Source organism: Hirundo rustica, chromosome 3 (genome assembly GCF_015227805.2).
Source record: "Hirundo rustica isolate bHirRus1 chromosome 3, bHirRus1.pri.v3, whole genome shotgun sequence".
NCBI lineage: Eukaryota > Metazoa > Chordata > Aves > Passeriformes > Hirundinidae > Hirundo > Hirundo rustica.
Genome location: NC_053452.1, coordinates 16,913,617 through 16,939,816, shown reverse-complemented (window position 1 = coordinate 16,939,816; position 26,200 = coordinate 16,913,617). Strand labels below are relative to the sequence as shown.

Below are 26,200 nucleotides of genomic sequence, written 5' to 3'. Positions count from 1 at the left end.
ATAAGTGAAGATGCAGTTTATTAGATTCTTAGTATCATCAGAAGTTCTATGGGTGTAAATGTTTTCTACCTTGTTTAACTGAGATAACTATTCATAACAATCTTTGCCATTTTGTCTTCCACAGGTAGCACAGAAGAATAAGTAACAATTCCAAATTACGGATATTATTAATTGTATGATGCTTAGTGCTTGCTTTCTTGCTTTTATTTTGCTTTATTGTCATACACGCATAGATATGTGGAAAAATATAATCTCCTTTATTTAGAGCAGTTGCTCTTACCGAAGCTGAAATAAGAGAAAATTATTAACAAACTGTGGTGCCAAGGAAAAAGTTGATCCATTTTAAAGGGGTCACCATCTCCAAATAAGAGAAATCTAGTTTCCCTTGATGAGTATGGATGTACCTCCTGTTATTGATAGTGATCCTGACTGATAGAGCACCTGTATATGTAAAATAGAAAACACATAGCTGAAAAAAATAGTATTTTGAAATACTATGAGAAGAAGAGATTAACAAATGAAGTGTAGAAATTTTTAGTAGGGTGAGTTATATTTCAAAATATATAGACACTTAGTGCAGCTATGCACAGTTTTTAGTTTAATTTAGAGCACCTATTTATAAATTGATGGTGCTGGGATAGGTAGAAAGCTAAAGGTCCCCGGTGATGGGGATATCAAATCACTGCATACATGGATGATACATGTACTGTGCTGATGAAAAATTTTATTTTGTCATGGAGGAGATGAGGAGGTGACTTTAGACCCTGACAGCAGGAGGTCTCCTGAGATGAGAGCTGCACAGTGGCCATGTCAAGCACCCCAGCAAGGTGGAGTGCTCCCAGCTGCCTCTCTGGAGGGACGCCAGCAAGCAAGAAGCACTTACATGTGCAAATTGCTTACAAGAAGATATCAGGGTAGAACTGGGTCTAGCCAGAGGTGAATATGAAATATACCCTTTGGTTTCCAGTGGGAATGTAATCACTTACATGGGATCCAGCTGTGTTTGTGTGTATCTACAGAATCCAGAAATCACCTCTGCATGTCTAAGCTGTCTGGTAATGCATGACTGTTTAATGTAACTTTAATTTAAATGTATGATTTTAATGACATTATATTTTTAGAATTGACACTAAAATTGCTAGAAACTTTTTGACTCTGTACTCAACAAAGAACTTTTGAATTGTGTACATTTGGGCTAGGTTTTGATCAGTTGCTGCAGATTACAGCATCTACCTGTAATTTTTGTAGTCTCACAGGCATCAAAGCAAGGTTTGCAGTGTGTCACAAAAAAGAGCAAGTTGCTCTTACTACAACAGCAATAAAAGATGCTGGCCCTCAACATTGGTGCAAATTCTTCCTTGTTGGCACTCCCATTACCTACTGAAATTTTTAACTAGGCTGTCAGGTCTAGAAGTGTGATGCTGGGAATTGCAAGAATTTGGTTAATTGTCCAAACTATTAAAGTGGCTATAAAATAAAATATTACGCAAACCAAGTAGCAGCCATGAAACAAAGTCAAGAGCTACAGGCCACCCTCAGACCCACACGAGGCAAGACCAGGTAGGAAAGAGCAAATGCCTCCAAGAAGATCAGCTGCTCGGTCCTGGTGAGGAGCCTTGAGCCACAGGAGGGTTTGCAATGTCCTTGCTGGACTCGTGTGTGACAGGTCGTGCCCATGGGGTGCAGAGGGGCTCTGTTTGCCTACAGCCCGTGAAGTGCAGCCTGGCCGCTGGCAGAAACAGGCACAGGCTGTTTACTAACTCTGCAAAACCTGAGAGAGAGGTTTGTGAACCTTGCTTTGGTTGGGACTTGCAGGGACCCAGCAGCCCCGGAGCTGTGAACTACTCCCTCGCAGGCAGCCGCCGCATCAACAGAGAAACTGACCTCGGGGCTGGGAAACATCGCTCACGACAGCCAGGAGGGCCAGGAGCAGCTCTGCAAGGTGTGCGCAGCTCTGCCTGGGCCAGTGCAATGTACCCAGCTCTGAAGACTGAGGAGCACTGCGAGGGGAGCCTTAAAGATGGGGTGGAAGCAGCCCCAGGTGGACTCCAGCAGAGGAGGAGGCAGAATCCCCACGACCATCCCCTCCCACCATTGTCGCTGTGCTGCTGGAGCAAAGGACTTGCTGGGCCCATGACACCTGCAGCCCTCCCCCTTCTCCTGGGGGCAGACAGCACCTCTGAATCTGCTACCTTGGGAAGGGAGGGCTGAGCGAAGCCTGGGGAAAGCTGCAGCAGCTGAAGTGCTCTTATGTATTAGTTTTGACTCTTTCTCTCTAATACTCTGGATAATATTGTTTATAATTTTTAGCATAATTGCAATTGATGAGTACTCTCTGAGCACACTGGAAAAAATTTAAGTATACTAACAATAAATTAAATGTCTCCTCATACTAGTTGTTTTTCTCTAGCCAACATAAATGGCAAAAGTAGTGGTAAAACAACATTGGCTTCCACGAGGGAAGTATTTTCTAAGCTGAAATAATGATGAAGAGAAAGATGAGCATCCAAAGGTAACCTCAGAGAACTGGGTCTAGTTAAGTGTGACTCTTCATTGTCTTTCCAGGCTATGACATCAAGCACAGGCCTTCTTGGCCTTTCTCTGCAGTGCTGCCACTTGCTCAACAAATTATTAAATTACCTCTTCCGCTTACAGTGCAGGTAATTCAGTAAAATGCTCAATTTCCAAAGCACAACCTCACAGACACTGAAAACCAGTGTGTGTGCACAAGCCTCTTCTCTGACACTAGCAGCCCGTGTACTAAGCATCGTATCTCAGGTATTTTAGGATGCGTACAATGTTTTCCAAACAGAACAAACTGCTGGCTCCTCCATCCCACCAGGGAATAACTGGAGTACAAATCTGGGTCGGGTCAGAAGAGCAGCCATTGATTTACAAAACAGGTTCTGCTGCTGTGAGTGCTGTTTGAAGAGTGGATAGAAGGTTTACACTCCCTTAGAGGTGCTGCGAGAAAGACAAATAGTGGGGTAGGAATTGCACACATCTGTCACACACACAGGGCTGCCAGAGCACTCCTGGCCAGTCTGGATTCTTTCTTCAGCACAGGAACCGGTTTATCACAGAGGTTACACAGTGATTACTGCTTCAGAGACAGGGTGAAGGTTCAGTCAGGGAATGACTCGCACCCTAGCATTTCTACTTCCGCAGTCCTCCAGAAGTGCTTCATGGCAATCAACAGTGCAGGGACACGGCCCATTAAATGGAAACAGAGCTGCTGGCAGCTCTGATGGGGGGTTTATCCCTCAGGAAGATGGGTGATACAAGACTTCATGCTGAAAGACACAGCTGCTGCACTACATAACTGACTCTTGCCTGAATAAAAACTTCTAAACAAAATTCTTGAGTCCCCACTGTGAGCCAGCTTAGTCCCTGCTGTTGCCACCAGCCCACAGGAGAGTCACCCTGGAGCATTGCATGGTGCAGCCAGTACAGCACTGAGGGAGCCACACCTTACCAGCCATGCCCAGAGACTGTTCCTGTCTATCAGGCTGCTAGTCAGATTCTTGCCTGTCAAGAAGGGGATTTGAAAGGATTTGCTTTACCTTGATATTGAATTTTACACATCATTCAGGGTCCACCACACAATTTTCCTGAGCTCTGCATCAGTGGAGTTTAATCACAGGTTAATGTCCCAGGGGTGATGGTTGACCCACCAGCCAAGGCTACATACACTTCTCATGGAGACAAGAAAATACACTTTGGGGAAAGGGGCGCCAGGAAATTTTAATCAAAAAAATTGCAAAAACAAAAACAAGAAGAAATTTCCTTCTCACAAGATCATCTCCAAGCACTCCTGTACCAGGATGAAGAACCAGAACTGCTAAAGTCAGTTTTTACAAAAGCAGGTAGTCTGAGAACAGGAAAACCTGATTTTCAGAGCAAGCAGGTACCCATACATCTCACTTGTCTCTGTTCTCACTGCACCCCTGCAAACCTGCCTCTAGATTGCCCAAGTCAAGCACCTAGTTCATGTGGCTGTGTGAGCCCTGAGCCCAGCGAGCCTGGACAGTCACACCTGTGTTCAGGAATCACAGTGATTCCCCATCCTCCTTCAAGGCTGCACATAAACCTCTCCTCCTTCTTCAGAGCACTGTGCATCCTTCAGATAGTGTTCTGTTAAAAGAATGGTACCATTACAGCATTTTCTGTTAGGTCTGAAATGTAAATCATTTCAGTACCGTATGCCTAATTACACTGAACTGGTGAAAGTGTGTCTAGAATACACATGGAGGAAAAAGATTCTTTACATGCAATGGTAATTTTTCTTTTCTTTGGCAAAAATGATAGAGAAAAATATTTTGCATAAGCCTCAGCCTTTCCCTTTGTCTTGTTGTTCTTTTTGTTTTGATGCCTGAATTACAAGGGAGTAAGGAAAGTTTGCATCCATAGAAATAAATTCTGCAAGATTCATAGAACAGCTTCTGTGTTGATTGTTCCCCAGCATCTCCCAAGCCTATTAAAGCACTCAGAGATATTCAAAGGAAAACAGTGTAGAAATGTTTTTCTTTAATAAAAATCAGTTTAGCCATCCAAACAAGTGTGATGTGTCCAAGGGCAGGCTACGATAATACAGGCAGGCCTCAAACTGGCCTGTTTTGTTTGTCACATCACAAAGTTATTCCAAAATATTCCCTGCTACATCTCAGCTCTTACAGATATCTCAAATCTCTCTCACAGAGAAGCAGCTTTGTCCTTCTAGGACGTATGTTTGCATTTTTACAGGTAAAAATATAAACTTGTTCTCGCATTCTCACATTTCCAGGCTCCAGATAGACACATTCCTAGAGCAAGGAGGAATGCAGAGAGCACAGAAGGTAGCATAGCATAGGACAAAGGCAAAATAGGAACTGGTATGCATCTGGAAAAACACTCAGGTACGGCTCCTACAACTTCCCAGTCCCTACAGAAGTAAGCAGTGGTGTAACTCCCTAGTTGCAGGTAATTCCTGGCAGGAGCATTGTTATTATTAAGAATCTTAGCAATTAGAGTCCCAACAGTGGTTCGTTCCACTTGCTAGGTTACCATTCAACATATCCGTAAACTCTTCAGTCTGGCTGAAAAATAGTAACACCAATAAGAGCAGAGAAATTTGAGGCACTTGTTGCACTCTTTTGTTCTTCCTTCTCCCCCTTATCTGGTAATCCTCTTTTCCTCACCCTATTTTAAGCTATTTTTTGTGACTCCTTCAATGTCCTTCAATTCTGGTAGGAAAGTCTACTTTTAGCCCGCACCACAGATGTTTCAAAGGCAGTGACTGACTCAAGTTAGTCTTGTGATGGAAACCGTGCTGTAGCTTTATGTTGCCATGGCTTCTTTCGTTGACAAAATAGTTCTTTTGACCGACGTCTACCTCTTTCACAGCCCTCTTATTTCACACAGGGTGGTGGTAACTTGACAGACAGAAAGTGAGATGACCTTGCAGGGAGAAGGGGATATAGGGGAAAGCCGGTGGCAGCAGTGGAGATAGGCGCAAGGCCTCCCCATTCCCAGGGCTGTACCACCTGCCGCCCTGTTGACTCCTCTCCATGCAAGGAGGATTTTTCAGCAACAAAATCTAGCCCAGTACTGGTAACTGCTGATTCACTCAGGCAATCTCTGAGGGTGTCCTGCATTCAGTGAAGCTTGACCGATACATTTTCCTGTTCTCCTCAGCAGAGTGGCTGGTGGGGTGACACACAGAGCATCTCACGCTCCCCACAGTGCAATGCTCATGGTCTGCAAAGATCAGAGAATATGCTGAGTTGGGAGGGACCCAAAAGCATCATCGAGTCCAACTCCTTACCCTGCACAGGACTCCCCAGGAATCACGTGCCTGAGAGTGTTGTCCAAATGTTTCTTGAGCTCTGGCAGGCTTGGTGCTGGATATCAGAACATACCCACGCTTCAATTCTTCCAAATACAGTGAAGGTATCGGCCACCAGCTCTTAACTTCTGCTTGTTCCTCCTCTCCTCCTTTGGGAAAGGGGGAGGGCATCTAGGGAGGCACCAGTGTTTGATACTGCAGTGCAGCCCGCTGCAGAGCGGGAGGAAATGTCTAAATCAGTTCCTGTCAGATGTAGGCGTTAAGCCACGTTAACCCTCTGTTCAGGCTGTACATCCCAATTTCTCCAGCCAGAAGCTGGCCCCTGATCTTTCTCTATTCTCCCCAGTAAAATCTATTATTAAGGAAAGGGGAAGAAATAGAGAGGGACAGATATCATGGAAAAAAAATCAGTCAAAACATAGCAGCTACTGCTTCCCTCTACATTTCCATTGCAACCTCATTATGTCACCTGAACAATAGGAATTCTTCTGGTCTATTTTAAGGTGGCAGCTGCCTTGAAAAGCTCCAAATCTAACATTCTCCGTGTGGAATCCTGGGGAAATAAAGTTGCTTCAGATTTCCTATAAATACTTCTTCAACCAACATGAGACGAGCAATGTCTGTCCCAAAGCTTGATGTTGCAATAAACAGTGCTGAAACACAGCTGTGGGAAGAACCTGACCCAAGTCTTATTCCAGAAGGAACCTGCAAACTTGGGATCTGGCCTGAGAACTTTAAGTGATGCAAGTATTTTGTCCTAAAGATTAAAGTCAGATATAATGTATCATTCAAGTCAGTCACAAACAGTGCTTCCCTTTCAAATCCCATAGATGTCTAGTTCAGCCAGATAAGGATGAGCTGGAATCATAAATCACTTTAATCACAAATTGCGATAGCAGCCTCTTTGGGAAAGTTGACTGAAGTTATTTCTATTAGGACAAATCAAAGTGTCTTTGTCAGCAGCTTTGACCAATTAGGAAAATAAAATGAGAATTTTCCAGGAAAAGGTTTAAGGCCCAGGTACACTCTGAAAGGGTCTCTCCAGAAAGGACAAGGGGTCCCAACCTTCTCATCTAAAAGTTAGGCAGAGGAGATCTGGCAAAGGCCAAGAAAGCAGGCAGGACCATATCTCCAGGCCACAGTGATTCAATTAAAGTCCAGCCCACTTCTTTTGCTCCCAGGTAATAAATAATTTGCAGGCTGCCAAGTTCTGCTTCGGGTTTCACTCCCCAACATTCCCAGATGTTGAAACTCCCAGAGTCTCTCTTGTGCTGTCAGAAATAGCTCTTCATTAAAATACAGGGTTGCTAAGGTATTTGCACGTGGTATATCCCCAGTCATTAATATTTCTGAAACACAGACCCTGACTATTGGAATGGGCACATCTCACTGCAGAGCTGATGATGGGGGAAGGGACATGAAGATGCCCCCAGGAGCTGAGCTGGCACTGAGCTGGATTCATACCATGCCATGAGGGTCAGCTCCCAGATGCTTTTGGAAGGGAGTGCAACAGCATTTTTTTAAAAGGAGAAATCTTTAAAATAGCGCTGATGTGTGGAGATGCTTTGCAGAGAAGCTGGATTTATCCACACACACATGAAGCAAGACATGCAGTAGACATTCGACAGAGGTTGGCATTCCTCTCTGAGGTCTGGTCAAAAAAAAAAAAAAAAAAAAAAAAAAATCAGAGGAGCACAAAGTACCCCTCTGTAAAATAATACATTGAAAGGAGTATGCAAGGCAATACAGTGTCTGTGGTTACACACTGCAGTGCCCAGCTGCAGCAATCTCTTTTGTTTCCCAGGCTGAGGGAGAGAAATAATGGTATCTCTATTCAGGGGTCCCTGCTACTGCTCCCTTCACCTCTGTGGAAATGAATTTTGTCACCTCTATCACACCCCACCGGCTGCAGCCAGGGCAGCTTGGGATTTCATTAAAGGTGAGCTGGGGATGGTTATCAGATTCCATCAAAGCAGCCTAGTCACAGGTACTGCCTTTGTTGAGGAAAAGAACCCTACATCAATCTTTAAGACTTCCAGGATCAGTTTCAAAACAGAAAGGTGGAATGTCTGTAGAGAACCCTTGTTTGAGTCTCTGGCACTTTTTGCACCAATCCTACCTAGGAAAAAAAGGAGTCAATAAGAGCTCTGAACCCTACTTGAGCTAGCAAGGAATAACGTGGATTTGGTAAGGCAGAAAGAGGATACAGAGAGTAGACAAGAATATAAAGTATGCAATGGATTTGGCAAAGGTCAGAGTGGGTGGGAAAACAGTGAGCAAAAGGTCTTCAAGAAAAAATATGGTAGTTTGAAAGGATGTCACAATAAGAAGTGTTCAGCTTGTGATGAACAGATGGAGACAAAAGACACAAACAAAAGCAAGGAAGAAATTAAGATGGCAGATCACCAAATTTGTTTGTCTAAGAGGACTTAAATACTTCTGAAAGGTGACTGAAAAAGCATTTCATTGCTTTTTAATTCAGCACTAGTCTAAACCTTGCCATGAGCCACAACTGAGTTAATATTTGGAATTGTACTGCCTACAACACCGAAAGAAATTATTTAGTGCTTTTATAACAAGTGTTTTATTCTGATCCTCTATCGGATGCAGACAGGAAAATTTACAACAGCAAAGTCACACAACACTCTAAAGAACACTTTCAGGTGTAAAGAAGGTATTGTTTAGGGAAGAGGCGCTTACAAGTACGCTTCAGGAGACTGGTAATCTCCGCACACGTGCACAGGATCAAGTGAAACCAAAACCCACCAGATACCAGAATTGAGCAAGGAGAGGGCCGAGGGCACAGGGTTATAAACGAGACAGCTTGGGCGGGTCTGAGGTCAGGGTCCAACAGGAATAGGAAAAAGTGGTGCAAAAGAGTAAACGTGGACTGGGGGGAGCTAATGGGGTAACAGGGGGATAACACTGTGGCAAAATTAACCCAATGGGGTTCAAGGGAAGGAAGAACATTCTAGGAAGGGCGCATATGTGGTGAACGGGGGCTGGACAGGCTGATGTAAACTTTACAAACCAATAGAACAACGAAACCTAAGAAATTAACATGTGGCTGCAAAGGCCCGCGGGAGGAAGAATTCCCTTGCCTTGATCTAAAAGGGTATCTTTCCCCATTTGCCTTGGTCCCTCCAGGGCTGGGGCACAGCTGCCTTGGGGATAAGCCCCTGGGCCTCCACACAAACCTGCAGGGAATGAGTAGCTCCAATGAAGTAAGCTGATGTCAAGAGGAGAAAAACTGTGAAGGAGAGAAGAATCATGTCCAGAGTCTTTCAAACACCGATTATTTGGCAGCTAATCAGTGCTATAAAAGGTCACTGGACTAAGGCGTTTCTAAGGCAATACTGTGAACAATTGTACAACGTTAAAAGATGGACCAAAGTGTGTGCCTCTGATAGATTTTACAAAGCTGCCCATGCATCCTGAAAGGACAACTCAAAACATAGTAAATAGAAGAAAAAACAGAGTTTTCCATTCCCTTGTCCAAACTGGTGCACTTGTTGGCAGCTGAGCTCTCTTTTCTGTTGAGCTGAAGTGTCTGTGCAAAAAATGACTCCTAAATTAAGGCTGCTTGGCTCTTTCCAGCACACAGCTCTTTTCAGCTGGCTGTGATTTCGCTTACAAAGCATCACGCAGTTGAAGATTTCCCTGCTGAAGGTCTGTGTCAGGATAGGTTATTATATTCTAAAATAGATCCTCTAGAAACAGGCATTTCTGAAAACCAGGCTCAGGGGATTTACATCATTCTGCCCTTTTAAAACAAGGTATCCAATTACTTTGTTAAAAAGTTGTGACACGACGCTTTGGAGCTGGGCCTCGAAATTCGGTGGGATTATCGCTCCGGTAGACGCCTTTTGCCAACACCTCTGTGTCTGCAGAGGGCTGTGCAGTGTCCATCTCAGCTCCTCGGACGCCCTGGGTGCAGCCCCATGCAGCAGAGATGAGCAGAGCCTTCTCCAGCCGTGTCTCTGCTGAGCATCAGTGCCAGCGGGGCAGGAACCGAGAACAGCGGGATCACTTCGCCTGTGTGTGTGTGTGTGTGTGCGCCCTTCACGCCTCCCTGGCAGCACACCGGCGCGGGAGGGATGCAAACCTGATTTCTGACGCAGTGCCGCTTTGCCTCAGCCCAGCAGCGTGCTGGCAGGGTGTTTGCGTGTGCTGTTTGCGTGAGCCCCGGTGAACCAGAGCGGCGGCGGGCGCTCCGCGTCCCCGGCCCGCCGCACGGCCGCGGCGAGGAGGAGCCCGCGGCCGGAGCGGAGCCCGGCACCAGCCCCGCAGCCTTCGGTGCCCGGCGAGGAGGAACACGGTCACCGGCTGAAAACCCAGCAGGGATGCAAGGAGCAGGGCAAGGAAGGAGGGAGTGGAGCCCAGCGGCAGTGTGGGGAGGTGCCAAGCGCCGAAAGCACAGACGCACACAGGAACAAAGCACACTGGAGCTGCAGAGAACGGGGAGAGAAGGGATCAAAAAGGAGGAGACGGGTAAAGGAGCCAGTGACGAGTGTCACCTTCCCTAAGGCACCTGGAGCCGATATCTATGCATCAACGCTGCCGGCAAGTAACAGCAATACCTCTGTGTCAGAGCATCCTTCTCTGCCTTTGCTTTCCCCTCACTCCCCGTTGGCAAGCATCCCCCACGTTCTCCTTCAACCTTTTGACATAAAAATACCAATGCTGCTGAAGTGAGTTTTATGGAGGAAATGGCTGTGTGTCTATTTTTAGGAATAACACTAGAATTTTACGTCCTAAATTTGCACTAGACTTAAAAGCTGTTGTTTTTCGGTGACTCTGGTTTGTTTAGACAGGCAGCCAAAGAAAGCTTCCAGAAGCCCTGAGCTTACCTGCAGCTTGATAGAGCAAATGAAACAGGGTGAGATAGAAAGCTGCCTCCCACTGCTCCTCCCTTTCCCAGGAATGTGGCACGGGAATCATGGTTCTGTTCTCTCCTTGACAGGGAGCACGCATGGAGCAGGAACCCTCCCAAGCTCCAGAGCCTGGAAGCAAGAGTCAGTTGGGCAGCCTGGATAGGAAATACAGTGAAATTTTCATCTTCCCATTTCTTTGTGCAAAGTCCTACACGGAGCAGGAAATTCACCAACTCCATGTACCAGAAGGGGGAAAATACAAACCCCAACCAAAAAAACAAAAACAAAAAAAACAAAACAAAACAAAACAAACCACAAATACACCCCTCAAACAACCAAACAAAAAACCCAACAAAAACAAACAAACAAACACACACAACAAAAAAACCACCAACCCCACAACTGGCTCAACCAAACCAGAACTAGAATACAAACTGAAAATAAAATTCTCTGTCCCACACTGAAACTTTACATGAAATCTAAAGCCTTGTTCTGTCATCTGAATAGATTTCTTCACCAAAAAGCTTCCTCCAGCTGCTGGTTAAGCAGCAGTGGGCCCTGGAGCTTGAGTAGTGATGATTACTGCACCAAAGGGGGTTCCCACTTCAAATCCCAGTCATGAAGAAGCCAGCAATCACAAATACTTAATCTCATTTTCTTTCAGTTTCGCACACAATAAAGTTTTTTTTTTTTTTTTTTTTTTTTTTTTTCAAATTGCCTTTAGGAGCAAAATTAATAGGAAGTCCAGAGTTAGGAATGGTGGGATGGAGGCTGTAGCTGCAAGTTCAATGCATACCATACAAAAGGGTGATGATGGTGCCATCCTTGCTCTTGTGATCACATGCCACTTTCATCCCCAAATTGCATGTATGCAGGGACAGGATAACCATGTGCTACCTAATCCACTGGAACTCTGGCATTTTTCAAGTGTTCTGCTTCTGTGACCTAGATTGTATCTCTCTGATGTACTTTCAGATACAATAAGAAATCCAACTGAGGAACTTCATCCCAAGAATGCCCTCTCATTGAGTACATCACTAAGCCAATCCCTCCTCAGCAGGGAGACATGGAACAGACAATTCCTGGATCCCTCTGAGCTGGAACAACTAATCCATAGTACAGAATAGTAGAAGTGACTGTCTCATATTGCCAAAAGCAGGCACTTCCCCAAGTCCTCAAGCTGCACTAATTCTGCAGGGAAGGTACAACAATCACTACAGACCAGACCAGACAATAAAATGGGATGGCAGAAAAGATCTGCTGGCCAGATACCAACAGGAGCATAACCACAGAGGCTCTCTCTGCACTCTGTTGGGACGTACCTGAGTTCTCACTACCAAATTCAGAGCATCCCACCTTTTTGACTGTGCACATGTGCCAGGATCTACACCTGTAAATAATAAATTACCTCTTCATTTATACTCACCATACACCTGTGCCTGGAATATTAGTTTTCAAACTCCTCCAGGGGCAGATGATTGTTGTCTCTAAAGACAGCTGAAAGCCACCAGGCAGTTCTTTGGTTAAGCAGCCTTGTATGAGCCATTCTGCTTTGTGTTCCACCCCCCCCCCCCCCCCCCCCCCCCCCCGTAGAAAAGGGATCTCCCTACTCCACTAACTACATCTATTGCAACATCTGCCATTCGTGTGCAAACAACCGTGGCATCCAGTCTGTTATAATCCAGTAAATTTACTGTTTCAAACACCTGTAAATGTTTAAAACAGTCGAATCAGATGCTTACAAAAGGACAAAGCAAAATCCAACATCCCCAGTCCCAGCGAGAAACAGCACTGGATCTTGATGTCAGGCAAACACACATCTCTCTCCTGGGCAGAGTCGAAATAGAAGATCTGAACATCCTTCTCTCTCCCATTTACCCCTCTTGCTTAGAAAATCCAAATTATTACCATAGCCTTTTGTTCTTTCTCCTACTTTCACTTCTATGCTGCAAGTTCCTGATAGTAATAAATGCTTCCGCTAATGAGAGCAAAAACAGAGCCTGCTTCCAAGGACAAATACCTTCCAGCTTCCTTCATCCAAACACAACACAGAGCCTGTACCAAAGTTAGCCCTGGTGCTGCACTTCCCACTCCTATGTTCATCAGGGGACCTTAGATCCTCTGCAATGCCCAAGTGATTTCCTCTTCCCTGAACCCATACAAGGTGAAAAGAAAAGGTGCAAGCTTACCTCTGCTGCTTCAGTGACCAGTTTAGCTGACATGATTCACACACATGCTTTCACCTGGGTTTCTCCTCCATATCCTAACTCCCATTGCAGGGAGATTTTTGCCATATCTTAGACAAGCACTGGGGTTTGTTTGGTTGGGCTTTTTTGTTTTTGTTTTGTTTGGGTTTTTTTTTTGTGGGTTTTTTTTTGTTGTTGTTTTGGTTTGGTTTCTTGTTGTTTGTTTGTGGGTGTGGGGTTGTTTTTTTTTTTTTTTTTTTTTTTTTTTCCTTTTCAGGAACAAGTCAAACAGGAACACAGCCACCATTTCCAACTGAGCAGCACACAGAGCACTCTTCATCAAATTGTAAGTGTATCAGGTCCTTCAGAGGGAAATGCCATGTTTCAGAGGCAGAGACTTCTGCCTCTTAGGCACCTTTTTAAAAGGACTTGCAATGCAAACTTAAGAAAATCACACTTAAAATAGCATCAGAAGGAAAGAGAGGCAACACAGCCATGGAAGTATCCTGTGAATGGTGAGAATGAGGTATTTCTTCACATCACCTCTACCCAGAGCCCAATGTTCAGTCAAGCATCACCCAAACAACCTGTGCCTAGACCTGGGGAAGAGAGATGATAAAGTCACTAATACTCTGCCAGAAGGACCCTTAAATAAAAATGCAGCAGTAGCCTGGCAGCAGTTTTACTGAGATCACAGAAATTCATTCAAGTAAAAGCAACATTATCAGCAAACAAAAGGTTGGAAGGCAAATGTGAGCTTTCTCCCCTTACCCTTTCCTACATGTACCAGAAATTCTTACATGAGAGAGAGGTAGGGAAGGAGGTAACTTCCTAGACCAGGAAGAGCTCCACACTTGCAGACACCAGACTCGTCAGCAGCTGTTGAAAGTCTTTGCCACACAACACGTAATGAGACAGACAGGAGCTCACTTTCTTTGGCCATATTTCAGATTTGCTGGAAGAAGAAAAAAGCTTGCACAGGAACGTTATCAACCAGGTCATACACCTCACCACTCAAAGCAAACTTTTGAAGTTTTCAGGCAATTTTAACTCCAGATTATGAAGAGAGGGGCCTCAAAATTTCTTACTTCTTTTAAGTCCCGCAAAACCAGGATTGGAGACCAATTCTTATCAGTGCCCCAAGCAAAATAAAATGACAGAAGCATTTCATCCTTTTCAGGCATGAGGGAGCCTGCAAAGCCCTTGAGATCCACAGGAAAGCAAGCTTCACTGGATTTTTAAAAATTAATGTTGTTCTAAGTGAAGGCAAGTCTAAGAAGGAAACACAATACACCGTTTCTGGCTTTTGCAGAATGGTACTGCTGTATCACAGCTTGTGTTTCTTGTCTAAAATAGGGTTCATCAACCAGCTAGCCTTTTCTCACATCAATGTCAGAGCCTTCCCAGCCACCTCATCCTTGTACCTGGCAACTGTGTCCTCAACTACAGTTTCACCTGTTCCTTACCTGCTCATCCACTGATGATCTGCTGACTTTTTTTCCTAAAGCTCTGACCCAAATCTGCAGAGACAAGCTTGCCCTGTAAGAATAAAACTGTGGCAGCGACGACAGCCAACCCCAGAGCCCTGCACCCAGCTGCTTTTTCTAACAGAGCCACAAGACATGTATGTCATCTCCAAAGTTCTTCTAGCATCCCTGGAGAGCATAAGTAAAACGCTTTTTCACTTCACAAGCACATCGTCCAATCCTTTTCCCTTCCCAAAGCTGTGTTTTGCTGAAACTGTAGCAAGGAAGTGTTTCAGTTTCAAGTACACCCACAGGATGAGATCACAGCATGGGTGACATGAACTCTAATCCAGCTCGTGTCACGCAAATTGTCACAGCATCACTGCTGGCCCAAGCTGCAGCCTACCAGCAGAGATTCTGAGGTCTCCAGGAACACACAGTGCAATCTGCTGTGCACTGCAATTTCCTTGCTCCCTTCTTTACCTAAAGCCTCACCACATGCCAGGCAAAAGATCACTGTAGTGGCACATTTTCCTGTGCCAGCCCTTGTTTGAGAATCCCAGGCTACTGCACTACAACGAAATTGCAGCAGATGCCAAATAGCAATGTCTCCTGTCTCTAGATGTGCTGTAACCTATGGCTTTGTTCCCCACAGATAAGTTATCTGTGTTCACACACCAAGTGTCTCAAGGAGGAGCAGCCAAAATATAGGAGGCTAAACTCTCCCAGAGCCATCAAAAATGATACAGGAGCTTACAAAGCATGTAAGTAAAAACAGCAAGCCAAAGGCTACTGCTGTTAAGCTGCAGTGGACTTGCTTAAGTCTCATGGGATTTTTAAGAATTCACCTCACATGTGTTTTTCAAATCAAAGGCTTTGTGAAAAGCAATTTTTAGCATCTCGCACCAACATTCTACCAAAATGGCCTTAATGTAATTTAGAATAAGAGCCCCAGTCTCCATCACACCAACAGAATGATCCTCTGATCTAGTTCTTCATCTACAGCTTTAGAAGTTGACCAGCTGCTAGCAAGTTTCTGCCTAACATACATTTGAACACTTTAAAGGAAAAAGTCACCAAAGTCCAGATATATAATACCCAATTCATTAATTCCCAAGCCATTTCAGAAGCCGAAACCTCAAGTTTCTTGCAGAAGCTGGATTCTTGCTTAGCTTGCTGTCTTGTCAAAGTCATGGAAAGACATTTGGCACTCACCACTCCATTAAATGAGACACTTCTTGTTTTTTCTTTAACAGGAGTAAATTGAAGGCTTTCAAGTGTCCAAGTGGTATGCATGAAGCTCTACTTGGCACCTTCCAAAATCAACAGAACTCTTTTACCCCATATGCAGAGAGAGATGCTCGTCAACCGCCTGTCACTGTGCTGTGGAAACTAACACAAGGAATGAAAGATGGGTTATGTGACTTGGCTGACAGATTCTGTGATAATAACTCGAAAAGAACAGCAAAGATCAGTTCAGGACAAAACATACTTTATTGTACTGTAATGTCAGAAGTACAAGAAAAGTACAGCAGAGAACCATGCTAATGGTGCTTCCAGGGTCTGTGAAGGACAGAAGTACAAGATAATGGGGTACTACTGTACTCAGTGCAAAAACTGATTAATTTGAGGCACAAGTACACTATTGTTTAAGCAGCTTGATTCAAGCACAGCTCTGGTATGCGATCTACTCTGTTTTCTTTCTATGTGACACTTCTAGAACAAGGCTACCTTTACATGAAAGAGGCAGCAGATTCAAGTCAGGGGTGTCCAACTTGCCACTTGGCAACCAAAAAAAATTTAAGAAAAATACTCTGCATAGTCACCCTCCACATCTTAGTTTCAGATATAGAGCTGTGGCTAGAGAATAAAAGTTACTCTGAAAGGTCAGAACCCAGATCTCTTTGGCTGGGTGGGGTAACTTATTTCATGCTGACCACAATTAATCCACGATAAGAAAAAAAACCACAACCAACTCATATCTTGGATAAGAAATCATACATATCTAACATTCAAATAAATTTCAGCCCTTGAGATCCTAACTTATGGCTTAAGACACAATGAAAAGTGTTTGGGCACCCTTGAGTTAAGTTAATGAAGAGCATTTTTTCTAAAAAAGGCAAGCAAGATCACTGTTTAAAACAGAGCTGACCTCTACAAGAACAAAGCAGGAATCCAAGTCACTAGTTACTACTAGGCTGACAAGTACTGCTGCCCAGAAAGATAAAAACATAACATCACAATGAAAAAGTTCAACAAAGTTGAAAGATAAAGGTTTCAACACCAGAAGCAGCATTTGAAAACAAGCTGTTTAAGTTAATCTTTTCAAGAGATGCAGATTGCATAACTCTATGCATGAACAAACATGCTGGCAATCTTCTCCTTTTACACAGCAGCTGTGTTTAACATAGGAAGTTCTGGGTTTAAAGAAAGCTACTTGAAGAAGAATTAAGATTTGCAATTCCCTGTCTAACTTAATGAGATTAGTAGAGAAATGAAAAAAAAAAAGACTACTGAAACAGTAGTTTCTCAGTGGATCCCTATCATTACAAACACAGCTGGATTCGTAAGCAATGCAAGACTAAACAGACAGCTATTACTTTATATTATTACTATGCTCATAAGTTACATCTGTTAAAAGTTAAAAAAAGCCAAGCAGTTTTGCCCTATTTCAAGAATAGTTTCCAATCAACACCAGTTTACATGGTGAATGGGACTTCACGAATAAACAAGGAATGGTGACATCTTTGGGTCAAGAATGACAAGAAATAATGGGCTCTGTGCTACCAATCAACCTCAACAAGAATATGGCACATGGGCCAGCCCAAGCCGTACCAACACTGAACCTTTAGCACTCAGCACAAGTTCGGATCTCTTCACTTTAACTAGCAAACCAGGTGAAAAAAGCTGGGTAAAAAAAAGCCCAAAAAACCAGAAACCTAACTAAAAACTTTACCCAAAACTTGGAATATACTTTAAAAAAAAATCTGTAGTTTTAAAATAAGTTGATGCTGACATCAGTTTGTGCAAACTAAAAAAAAAACCAAAACTCATTGAATTTCTCTCCAACAAAAGACAAATCCTGCAAATATTTTCCTTTTAGCCCACTGTACCTTAAGATACAATCTCAAATCTAACAGATGTAAATGAAAGAGAGAAAAAGTTACAGCATCTGCACAACATTCTTTCTACAAACAGCTTCTGGAGGGAAAATAAAATATAAAAGGAATAAAGAAAAGAAGGTTCCATCTGAAATATTCTCACAATCTTTCCCACTTTGTAGTCCATGAATCCGACTCTGATGCTAAGGTGACAGTGTATGTAAGCAGATTTTTTTGTTGATTTTATTATATTTGAGTTTCAATTGAAGAGAACCTGAGAAGAGACTGGAGCCTCTTCAGGAATTGTCGGATGGAACATGCTCCTCGAAGCCTTCGCTCTCCCGCACCAAGGCTCTTTCCAGGATAACGCGGCCCTCCTTGTAGCGCTGGCTGTCTTCAGTGGCAAACTCATAGATCCAGCCCAGTTTGCTGTTGCAGTTCTTGCAGCTCACGTCCCGGACCATGTGGCGGCCAGTGAGCATGACCCGGTCCTGAACTTCACTGTACTGCAGATTTACCACCTGGGACAAACACACAGCGCACAGGGAACACAAAGGATTAGTCTGCCAATGGGAAACCTGGTAAATGGTATCAGCACGTTAGAAGGAAAGAGCCCGTGGCACTGCACATGACCTGAAAACTGCAGCGTAAAAAGTCTCCTCCGTGAGAAGGTAACACGCTAGAGACGTGCTTCACAGTGATGTAAAACCCTCACATTTTAACTGAGAGACATGGATTGCTATCACAAAATATGAAAAAGCTCTCTGTTCAACTCTGGGTGAGAAACTCCCAGTGAGCAGCTTGTAAATTTATATTAATCCAGTTGTAATGTATATAACCCATTTCTAGCAGCTGATGTGATCACCATGTCCCAGAACTCAGAAACAAAATATTAGAAGAGGTACTTCTTTAAAAATCTTGTGGTGCTTTTGAAATAATTACCTAAGAAAAAGCCAGGGTCAGTGGCTGAGAATGTAGACATGAATCATGTACCTTTTTGTGTGCTGTATCAGCAGCTTAAAATCTAATTTTAGCTTCTTTAGCAGCACCACCACAAAACCAGGATGTTTAATTCACTGAAAATTTGATGTCAGAACTATACTCAAACTGCTGATATGTTGATTCTAAAAGATAGGACTGCACTGCTTTCTCAGCTTTGCACCTGACTGCTTTAAATGTACGGCTTCTGACTGCAGAAATGCAAAAACTCAAACTGTTGTAATTAAACCCCACTATTTAACATAAAAAACATCCGAACCCCAGGATCCAGAGCTTATTGGATGAGAAAGAAATCTCTCACTACTGACAGGATTCAGGATACTAGAAGTCCCACAGCAAAACATAAGACATTTATTAACATAAAACATTAAGACATTATTGATGCCTCTACCAACTCTGCCCATGGCTGAATGGCTTATAAGAAAAAACAGAACTAAAATACACCAAGCATTAAATAACCAGGAACTTTGTGAGAAAGCAAAGGACAATCACAATTTTTTCAATTAATCTTACAGACAAGTTTTTATGCAAGGCTAATAAATAATCCTATAATTCACTCAAAAATTATGACTTCTGTATTTCAATCTCTTGAATCAGATCAATTAAAAACTATTAAACCAAAACAGAGTATAATTGCCTGTAAAAGAGATTGTGATTGATTGTGGCAAGTTAAAATTGCCGGACTACTGTTAACTTAAATGCATTTCAGAAATTAAACAAAATATTATATAGACTTTTTTTTTAATTGCATAAAAGTGAAAACAGCTTTGGAACCCTTTGACAGACACCAGATACTCTCAGAGTGAATTTGAGGTTCATATTACAGAAGTCTGTGAAGTTAAAACTCCATCAGTTTTGGCCTGATGCCTCTTTATACACAGTCTTCTTCACAGTCCTTCAGTATTGCAGACAAACTAATTTAAACAAGTTTACCATCCAACAGTAAATGTCAAATTTGACTTCAAAGACAGCTGAATAAAAGTTAAAATAGTAATTACACAGCACTTTAGCCAAGAAGTTTTTCGATCTCATGACAGATTCAAATCCCACAAACTCATTTTCAAAAGTAAATAGCAGTTCCTCCAGCTTCTTACCAACCTTGTTAAAAAGAAAGGCCCTTCCTGTGGCCCCTGTAAAGCGAGTGGAGATGAGCTCCGAGCGGTTGGTCAGGATCGTGTCGCAGTTGCGCAGGAGAACAGGCGAGTGCCACCAATATGATCCAAAAAAATTTCTTCCCATTTTTAGAATTTATGTAAGTTTACACTCAAGATCTGAAAGCAGAAAGAAACATCATGTAAAAAAAAATTACAGCAAAAAACCTGAAACCCCCAAACATCCCATATATATAGCAGAATATTCTTCAAGCTAATGATTGCTCAAAGTCGTTCCTCTGTTGGTGAATTACTGAACTTAGGGTCTGCCTTCACCCTCTCATCAAGACAAGTTCCTTCCCAAAGTGACCGTTTTACCAATAAGATGACTTAAATACAAACTAATTACATTAAAAGAGAAAAACACAAACTGAAACCTTCAAAATACTGTTCAGACTTTTGCAGACCCCCTACTGGCCCCTACAGTTTCTAAACTCAGAAGCTTCCACTTCCTTTAACACGACACTGAAATTCTATTTCAGTACATTCCCAGCAACTCACTCATCTTAGTCAGCACTAAGAAATCAAGCACTGAGCATTACACTGAGTCACCAAGACAATTATAGCTTAATTTTCCCAAGTCACCCCCACTTTTTACAATACATATTTATTATGTCACTTCCCCATAGCTTTGCACAATTTATGACACACGATCACACAACAGCACCACTCAGAATGTTGGTATAGCACCCTGGCTGCTGTATTTGACTTGACACTTCTTTGTTTCATATACACACCAACACAGGGAAAGGTTGGATGCTATTTCAACATCATAAACAATCTACCCAGTCTTACACCAGACAGTTTTATATACAAATGCTTAAAGTTGTCTAATCCAAATACAAAATACCGCATCATTTATCCAAGGTATTTGCAAACCCTCATCACTAAAATACCTCAGCAACTCAAATGATAAAAATAACAGAACTTAAAAACTTTATAGCAGATGACCTGCGGTGCCTGATAAATCAGGCTCTTCACTACTTAGGAAAATTAAAGTGTCTCACCACTTCACACCAACTAACATAAATTACTCAAAGTTAACTAGTGAGTAGGCACAGAACGTAGAGCCAAAAACTTAAATCACGAAGGATGATATAACACGACAAAGGAATTAAATTATGATGTTATTTCCTTTTCAACTGCAGAAGTTTTATAACTAAACTTCTACAGTTAAACAAGTTAAATGTACCTCCATTTATGCTTCAGATGTGGAATCAGAAAAATGTATTGTCTCTGCTCTTGTCATGCACAGCAATGCAAAGTAAATCTGACACACTGCAATATTAGAATTGTGTGGGTTTTTGCTTTTCAGAGCAGGAGACTGTGCTGTTCATCAGAGAAGTCAATCAAATTTTGTGCTCATCTAATTGAATATTCTAAGTCAGACACCATTAAGAAGCACAAATACCTCATTTAAACTCATTTCAATTTTGGGGGGATCAGTTTCTTAAAGCCAACTCCTGACATGCACAAAGCAAATGGACTAAAACTTGCACCTGCACACATAGGACTTCACACACCATTTTTTACATCAGAAGTCATTGACATAATGATTTATTTCCAATTGCTTTATTTCACACTTGTTCTCTTACAATGTGAGGCAACAAAAAGGGTTCCTAATATTGAACAGAGTTATTTTAGCTCAGGTTCCTTACCTTCAGCTTTTTCAAATCACTATTAATCTTCTGTATCCCACCTGAAGGATACATAAAAATTAAAAGCAATGTCATGACTCTTCCTTTTAAAGGTGATGTGATACTATTTCTCTTCTTCAAAGGATAAATAAAGCAGGTCTGAGTATTAGAGGTGTGACTCCACTCAGAATACAGAAAGCATTTTCATTTAGATTTCTCTAAGCTTTATACCTTTCCTATATGCCTTTATCTTTCCCAGCAAGCAAAGGCAAAAAAAAAAAAAAAAAAAAAGTGAATAGTGACAGAATGAAGGAAAATCAACAGACAATAAGTGTGAATAAACAAGTATCAGTCAAAGTCGCCAACCAGAAGAAACCACAAATACAAGCAATTACAGCAATTGTAACAGATATGCCCATAAGGCACTTGGCCTAGGTCCATGTGCCATCCTTCCTAATTTTGGATAATGTTATCTTTGTGCTGATTGTACTGTGGATTCAAAACAATTAACTGATCGTAAGTCACAGTAAATGTGGAATCAGCATCCAAAGGGGTGTTTCTTCAGAGTAAACACAGTGCCCACCCCTGTCAGTATTTTTAGAAGGTAACATAAAGTAAATCCAAACCTGTCCCTGTCTCTCCAGGAGCACACAAACACAGAGCTTGGTGTCCAGAACAGATACTTTACACAGTCTGACCCTGCACAGCATGACATTTTGAAAAATGCACCTAAACACTTCAAATGCAAGTGCATCACCTGCCTAAAATAATAATTCATGTCAGTGCCCTCAGAAAAGCAGTAGCCCAGAGATGCTAAAAATGGAAATTAAATACTTCCGAAGGGAGTACAAGTGCAATTCTAACAAGCAAATTAGAAGTCACAGCAATATACAAATGTATTACTTCTGGATATGGCATTATGACATGGACTGATGTCTTGAGTCCCAAAAATCTCAAACAATAAAATAAATGCATAAATAAATACATTCAAAGACGTAAGGCTGAAAAATCTGCCTAGTAATAGAAGGCCCAAAATCCTCACTTATTTATGTCACCTTAAAGAGCCAAAAATAACCTAAAATCGCAGCAGAATCTAACAAACCAACTGGTACCAGAACACATTTTTTCAGAATACAGTGCATAAAGAAATGTATATTCTTGAAATAATACAGATTTTTAAAAAATGGAAAATTAAATTCTACAGTCAGCATTGTAACAGTCAAAACAATGTAGCTTTTGTGTATGTTTTCTTAAGAAATTACTAAAATACTGTAAGGTTACTAGAGTGTCTAACTTTTTCAAAGTAACCTCTACACTTAACTACCACCTGGTGGACTTCAGTCAAAATAAATACATATCAGGCTACAGCTACCTCTGACCTCAGCTTTGAGTGTTGAACTCAATGAATTTTTAAGGGTCCACCTGAGAAATTATAAAACTAGTCACCAAACATTAGTCTTTATGTTACTCCTCACAGTAGTAAAAAGTAGGAAAAAAATTACAAAATGACTGCTCGTAATGAAGACTTAAATGCCACACTTTATCATGAATTTTCTAAAAGCCTAACATGGAAATTTTGCTTTTTTCCTCTCCTGTAAAACAGAGAAACTAATTTCAACTTGGAATCATTTCATGCTCTCCCCTTCCTTCTTCTTCCCCAAGATAAAAACATGGTATTCACTTATAAGCCCAAATCAGAAGGTACCTGCTGTGGATAAAGACTCCTCTCTCCTTATGTAAGGATGCTGAATACTGTAGGGCACACTTACTGCGCACAGGAAAAAAACAGAAGCACAAGAGGAAAAAGGGGAAAGCAATTCTCCATTGCTCTCAGGCTCCTGCCCCATACAAACAGAAGCGGTGTGTACAAAGTCACCCAAGCTTTTGTGCAGATGTTTTTCCCCATAGTTTTACGACCAATCGAAAAGATGCGGGCATCTATTTATGTTCACACATGCACAAATGAATCTGAAAAGCCACTTATAGGCAGCTTGATAGGCAGTGGGAAGACTCTCTTAAATGAGGATTTCACAATCCAAATTCCAAAGAATTGTGAAACATAAAAGCGTTTCTAAAGCTTAAGATTCTCCAAACAGCAGGAGGAAATACTTTAAGTGCACTTGGCCATTCATTCACTATTTACACTTAAAAACACAGAAAATAATCTCCACTGGTCCAGAAAACCAGTCAGGTTTCCTAGTGCTACTTACAGCTCCAGAAAGTGACACTACTGTATCCCACCAATTCCATCATGGTACCAGCAAAAATTTCCAGGAGTGGACAGAGATCTTGGTTATTCACAAAACTAAATGCTGAGGAAAGAACAGATTTTTTTTGGCCCATGATTTCACTTTAAAATCAGCTATGCATTCTTTACTGGGTATATATCAGCGGATGAAGTCCTAGTGCTCCTGCCTTCATGCAAATTACCAAACACAATTCATTATATTAAATGAATGGCTGCAAGAAAGGCAGACTGACTTACTTTCCTTAATGGGAGATAAAGAATCTATCGCTTGTCAAGATCCCCAGTTCCAAGAGAGGGGTACTTTATTAAGTGAGAGATGATGACACTGCCATTATTCAGCACCCAGACCAACCCTCCTGAGAGGACCTTTAGAGAGGCAATAAATGAATGCTCATATTACCTAGCAGGTTCAGGCTTGCTGACTGCATGATTTTGACAGTATATTATCATGACAGCATAAACCTCGATACCACTTCTTAATCACACTGCGAAAGACTTCCTCCCTGTATGGTTCTCCCAGAGAGTGCATGGACAGACAGGAAACACAAGCACTGTGGCTAATGTGTATTCCCAGAGCAGTAGCTCCCAAACTCCCCAAACACTTTCAGTATTGATTTCAGCAACACTGAGCAACAACCATATCAAAGGGCTGACATTCAACAGCTTAAATTTGACCACTATCTGCACACACACCCAAAACCACCTGATGCACCCCTCACTGGTATTGGTACTACCTCATCTGCCTACCATCACCATCAATAAAATGAAAAAGTAATTATTTAATAACAAAGAATTATTTATTAACATCTTTAAAACTAACAGTCAGTGTTTTTTGTCCTGGAATGCATCTCTTGAAGACACAGGACCATCAGCACTTGGGAGAGCCAGCAAGCACTTTCTCTATACACCCCCTGGACTGCGGATATTTCACAGGAGGAGCCTCAGTGTTGCTTCAGCACCATCTACTGCGTTCACATCTACAACAGAGAACAGCTGCTAGTTAAAGGACAAAAAACTGTGACTGCCTCTCTTTCCCCATTTTACCAAATGAAAACGTTTACCTTTGTGAGCAAATAAGAATTCTCTACCATTTGAGAAAGGGTTATGCATTCCCCTAAGCACACTGAAACATTCTCAAGATGTACTTACCCTGGAACCAGGTTGAAACTTCATCATGGCATCTCAGGAACTGGGCTTCAGCTTCCTCTTCTCATCTCAGGGATGGACAAAAGAGGAAAGATAACTCTTAGCGCAGCTACACAACCACACATTAAAGAATCATAAAAAAAATAAAACTTGCTCCTTACCTTCCCAGGTTTCCCTGCTCACAGGTGACGGCATATCCGAAAATACACACGTGGTCAGTCTCTTAGGAGGTCGGAGATTCAATGCCCACCACCAACTTCTGCGACTGTCCAAGTAAACAGGGCCTGGCCTCTGCCTACATGCAGAATTGAAACCACCACATGTAGCCAAATGTGGAGAGAAACTGACCTGGAACAGCATCCCAGTGCAGGGCACAGCACCTACCAACAAGAGGCTGCCTTGCAGGATGAAAACACCCTTGTGCAAGTTGCAGCAGTGTAATTTTGTATTGCAGGTTGCAGTAGTATCATTTCCTATTGCAAACTGGATTTTTTCCTAGGTAAGGCGAGCACTGGGATACTGACATTTAAATTTGTTCATGTCGTATTGGTGCACTCAAACACTAATCCAGGGTACTTTGTTTCACGCTTACAGAGAGCAGCCACACAGATGGGTGTTTGTTTCTCATACAGACCTCCTGTCTCAGTATCTCCCAGAGAGTAACTTAAACCCTCACAATACTCTTGCTAGATAACATATAAAAGTATTAGTTTACAAGTGGTATCAGACTCAGATTAATTTTCTTTCCCACCACTACATAGAGTCCAAAACCAGCAATTAGACCTGTCTCCCTGTTTCTTTTCCCCTTCATTTTCCTCCTTTCCCCTTCCTAATTACTCCATTGTTTTAAATAAAGCTGTATTTCCTTGTTTTGTAATAAATTTATTCTTATTCTACTTAAGCAGTTGAGACAACTTTTATCTATGAATCCATTCTGCAACTTCCTGAAAGCTAAACTACATGTTTTCTGTTTTCATTAATTTTAGTGCTGAAATGATACAAAACTTCATCCAAAGACATCACTGGTCTCATGAGTAATTAAAAATGAAATCCAATAAACAACCTTTTAAGAAATGGTGTAAAGACAACCATCATCCAAACCAGCAACATCCAGCTGGCAGAAAGGGTGCTAATACATTAAGTGCACATCACTAAGAGATTTTTATATTAACTAGAAAGGTCCTAAATGTAGGTGAAGGCTCCAAAATTAGAGATCACCTTGCTAACAAATATCCACAGGGCACAGGCACTTCATCTGCACATTTAGCAAGTAAATTTTAAGCTAAATCTTGCTTAAGGGAATTACGTATTTCAGTGAGAGCTGAGCAACCCAAGATTTCAACACAGGTCAAATGTTAGTAAACAAACATGAACCAATGACCTGACTTGGACAACATCCCTTCAAGCCTGTGATGATTACCACGTTAAATACAGATATATAAACATGTGTACAGCTCTCAGTCCATGACAAGTAACGAATCCAGCCTGCTCTTGTAATCTTCTCTGCTGGGCTTTGAGATGCAGTTTCATTTATCCTCACACACTTGGCAACCACACTTGAAACTCAC

The 26,200-nt window shown here is 42.1% G+C and overlaps 1 protein-coding gene across 1 annotated transcript; it reads right to left on the bottom strand.

The window, feature by feature from the left end:
* Positions 1-15,821: 15,821 nt before the first annotated feature.
* On the bottom strand, positions 15,822-24,827 carry YPEL5 (yippee like 5). Its single transcript, XM_040058114.2, is given in 4 exon segments — positions 15,822-17,972; positions 19,549-19,637; positions 19,640-19,681; positions 24,794-24,827. Coding segments are annotated over 4 exon segments (390 nt in total). The 3' UTR covers positions 15,822-17,747.
* Positions 24,828-26,200: the final 1,373 nt, after the last annotated feature.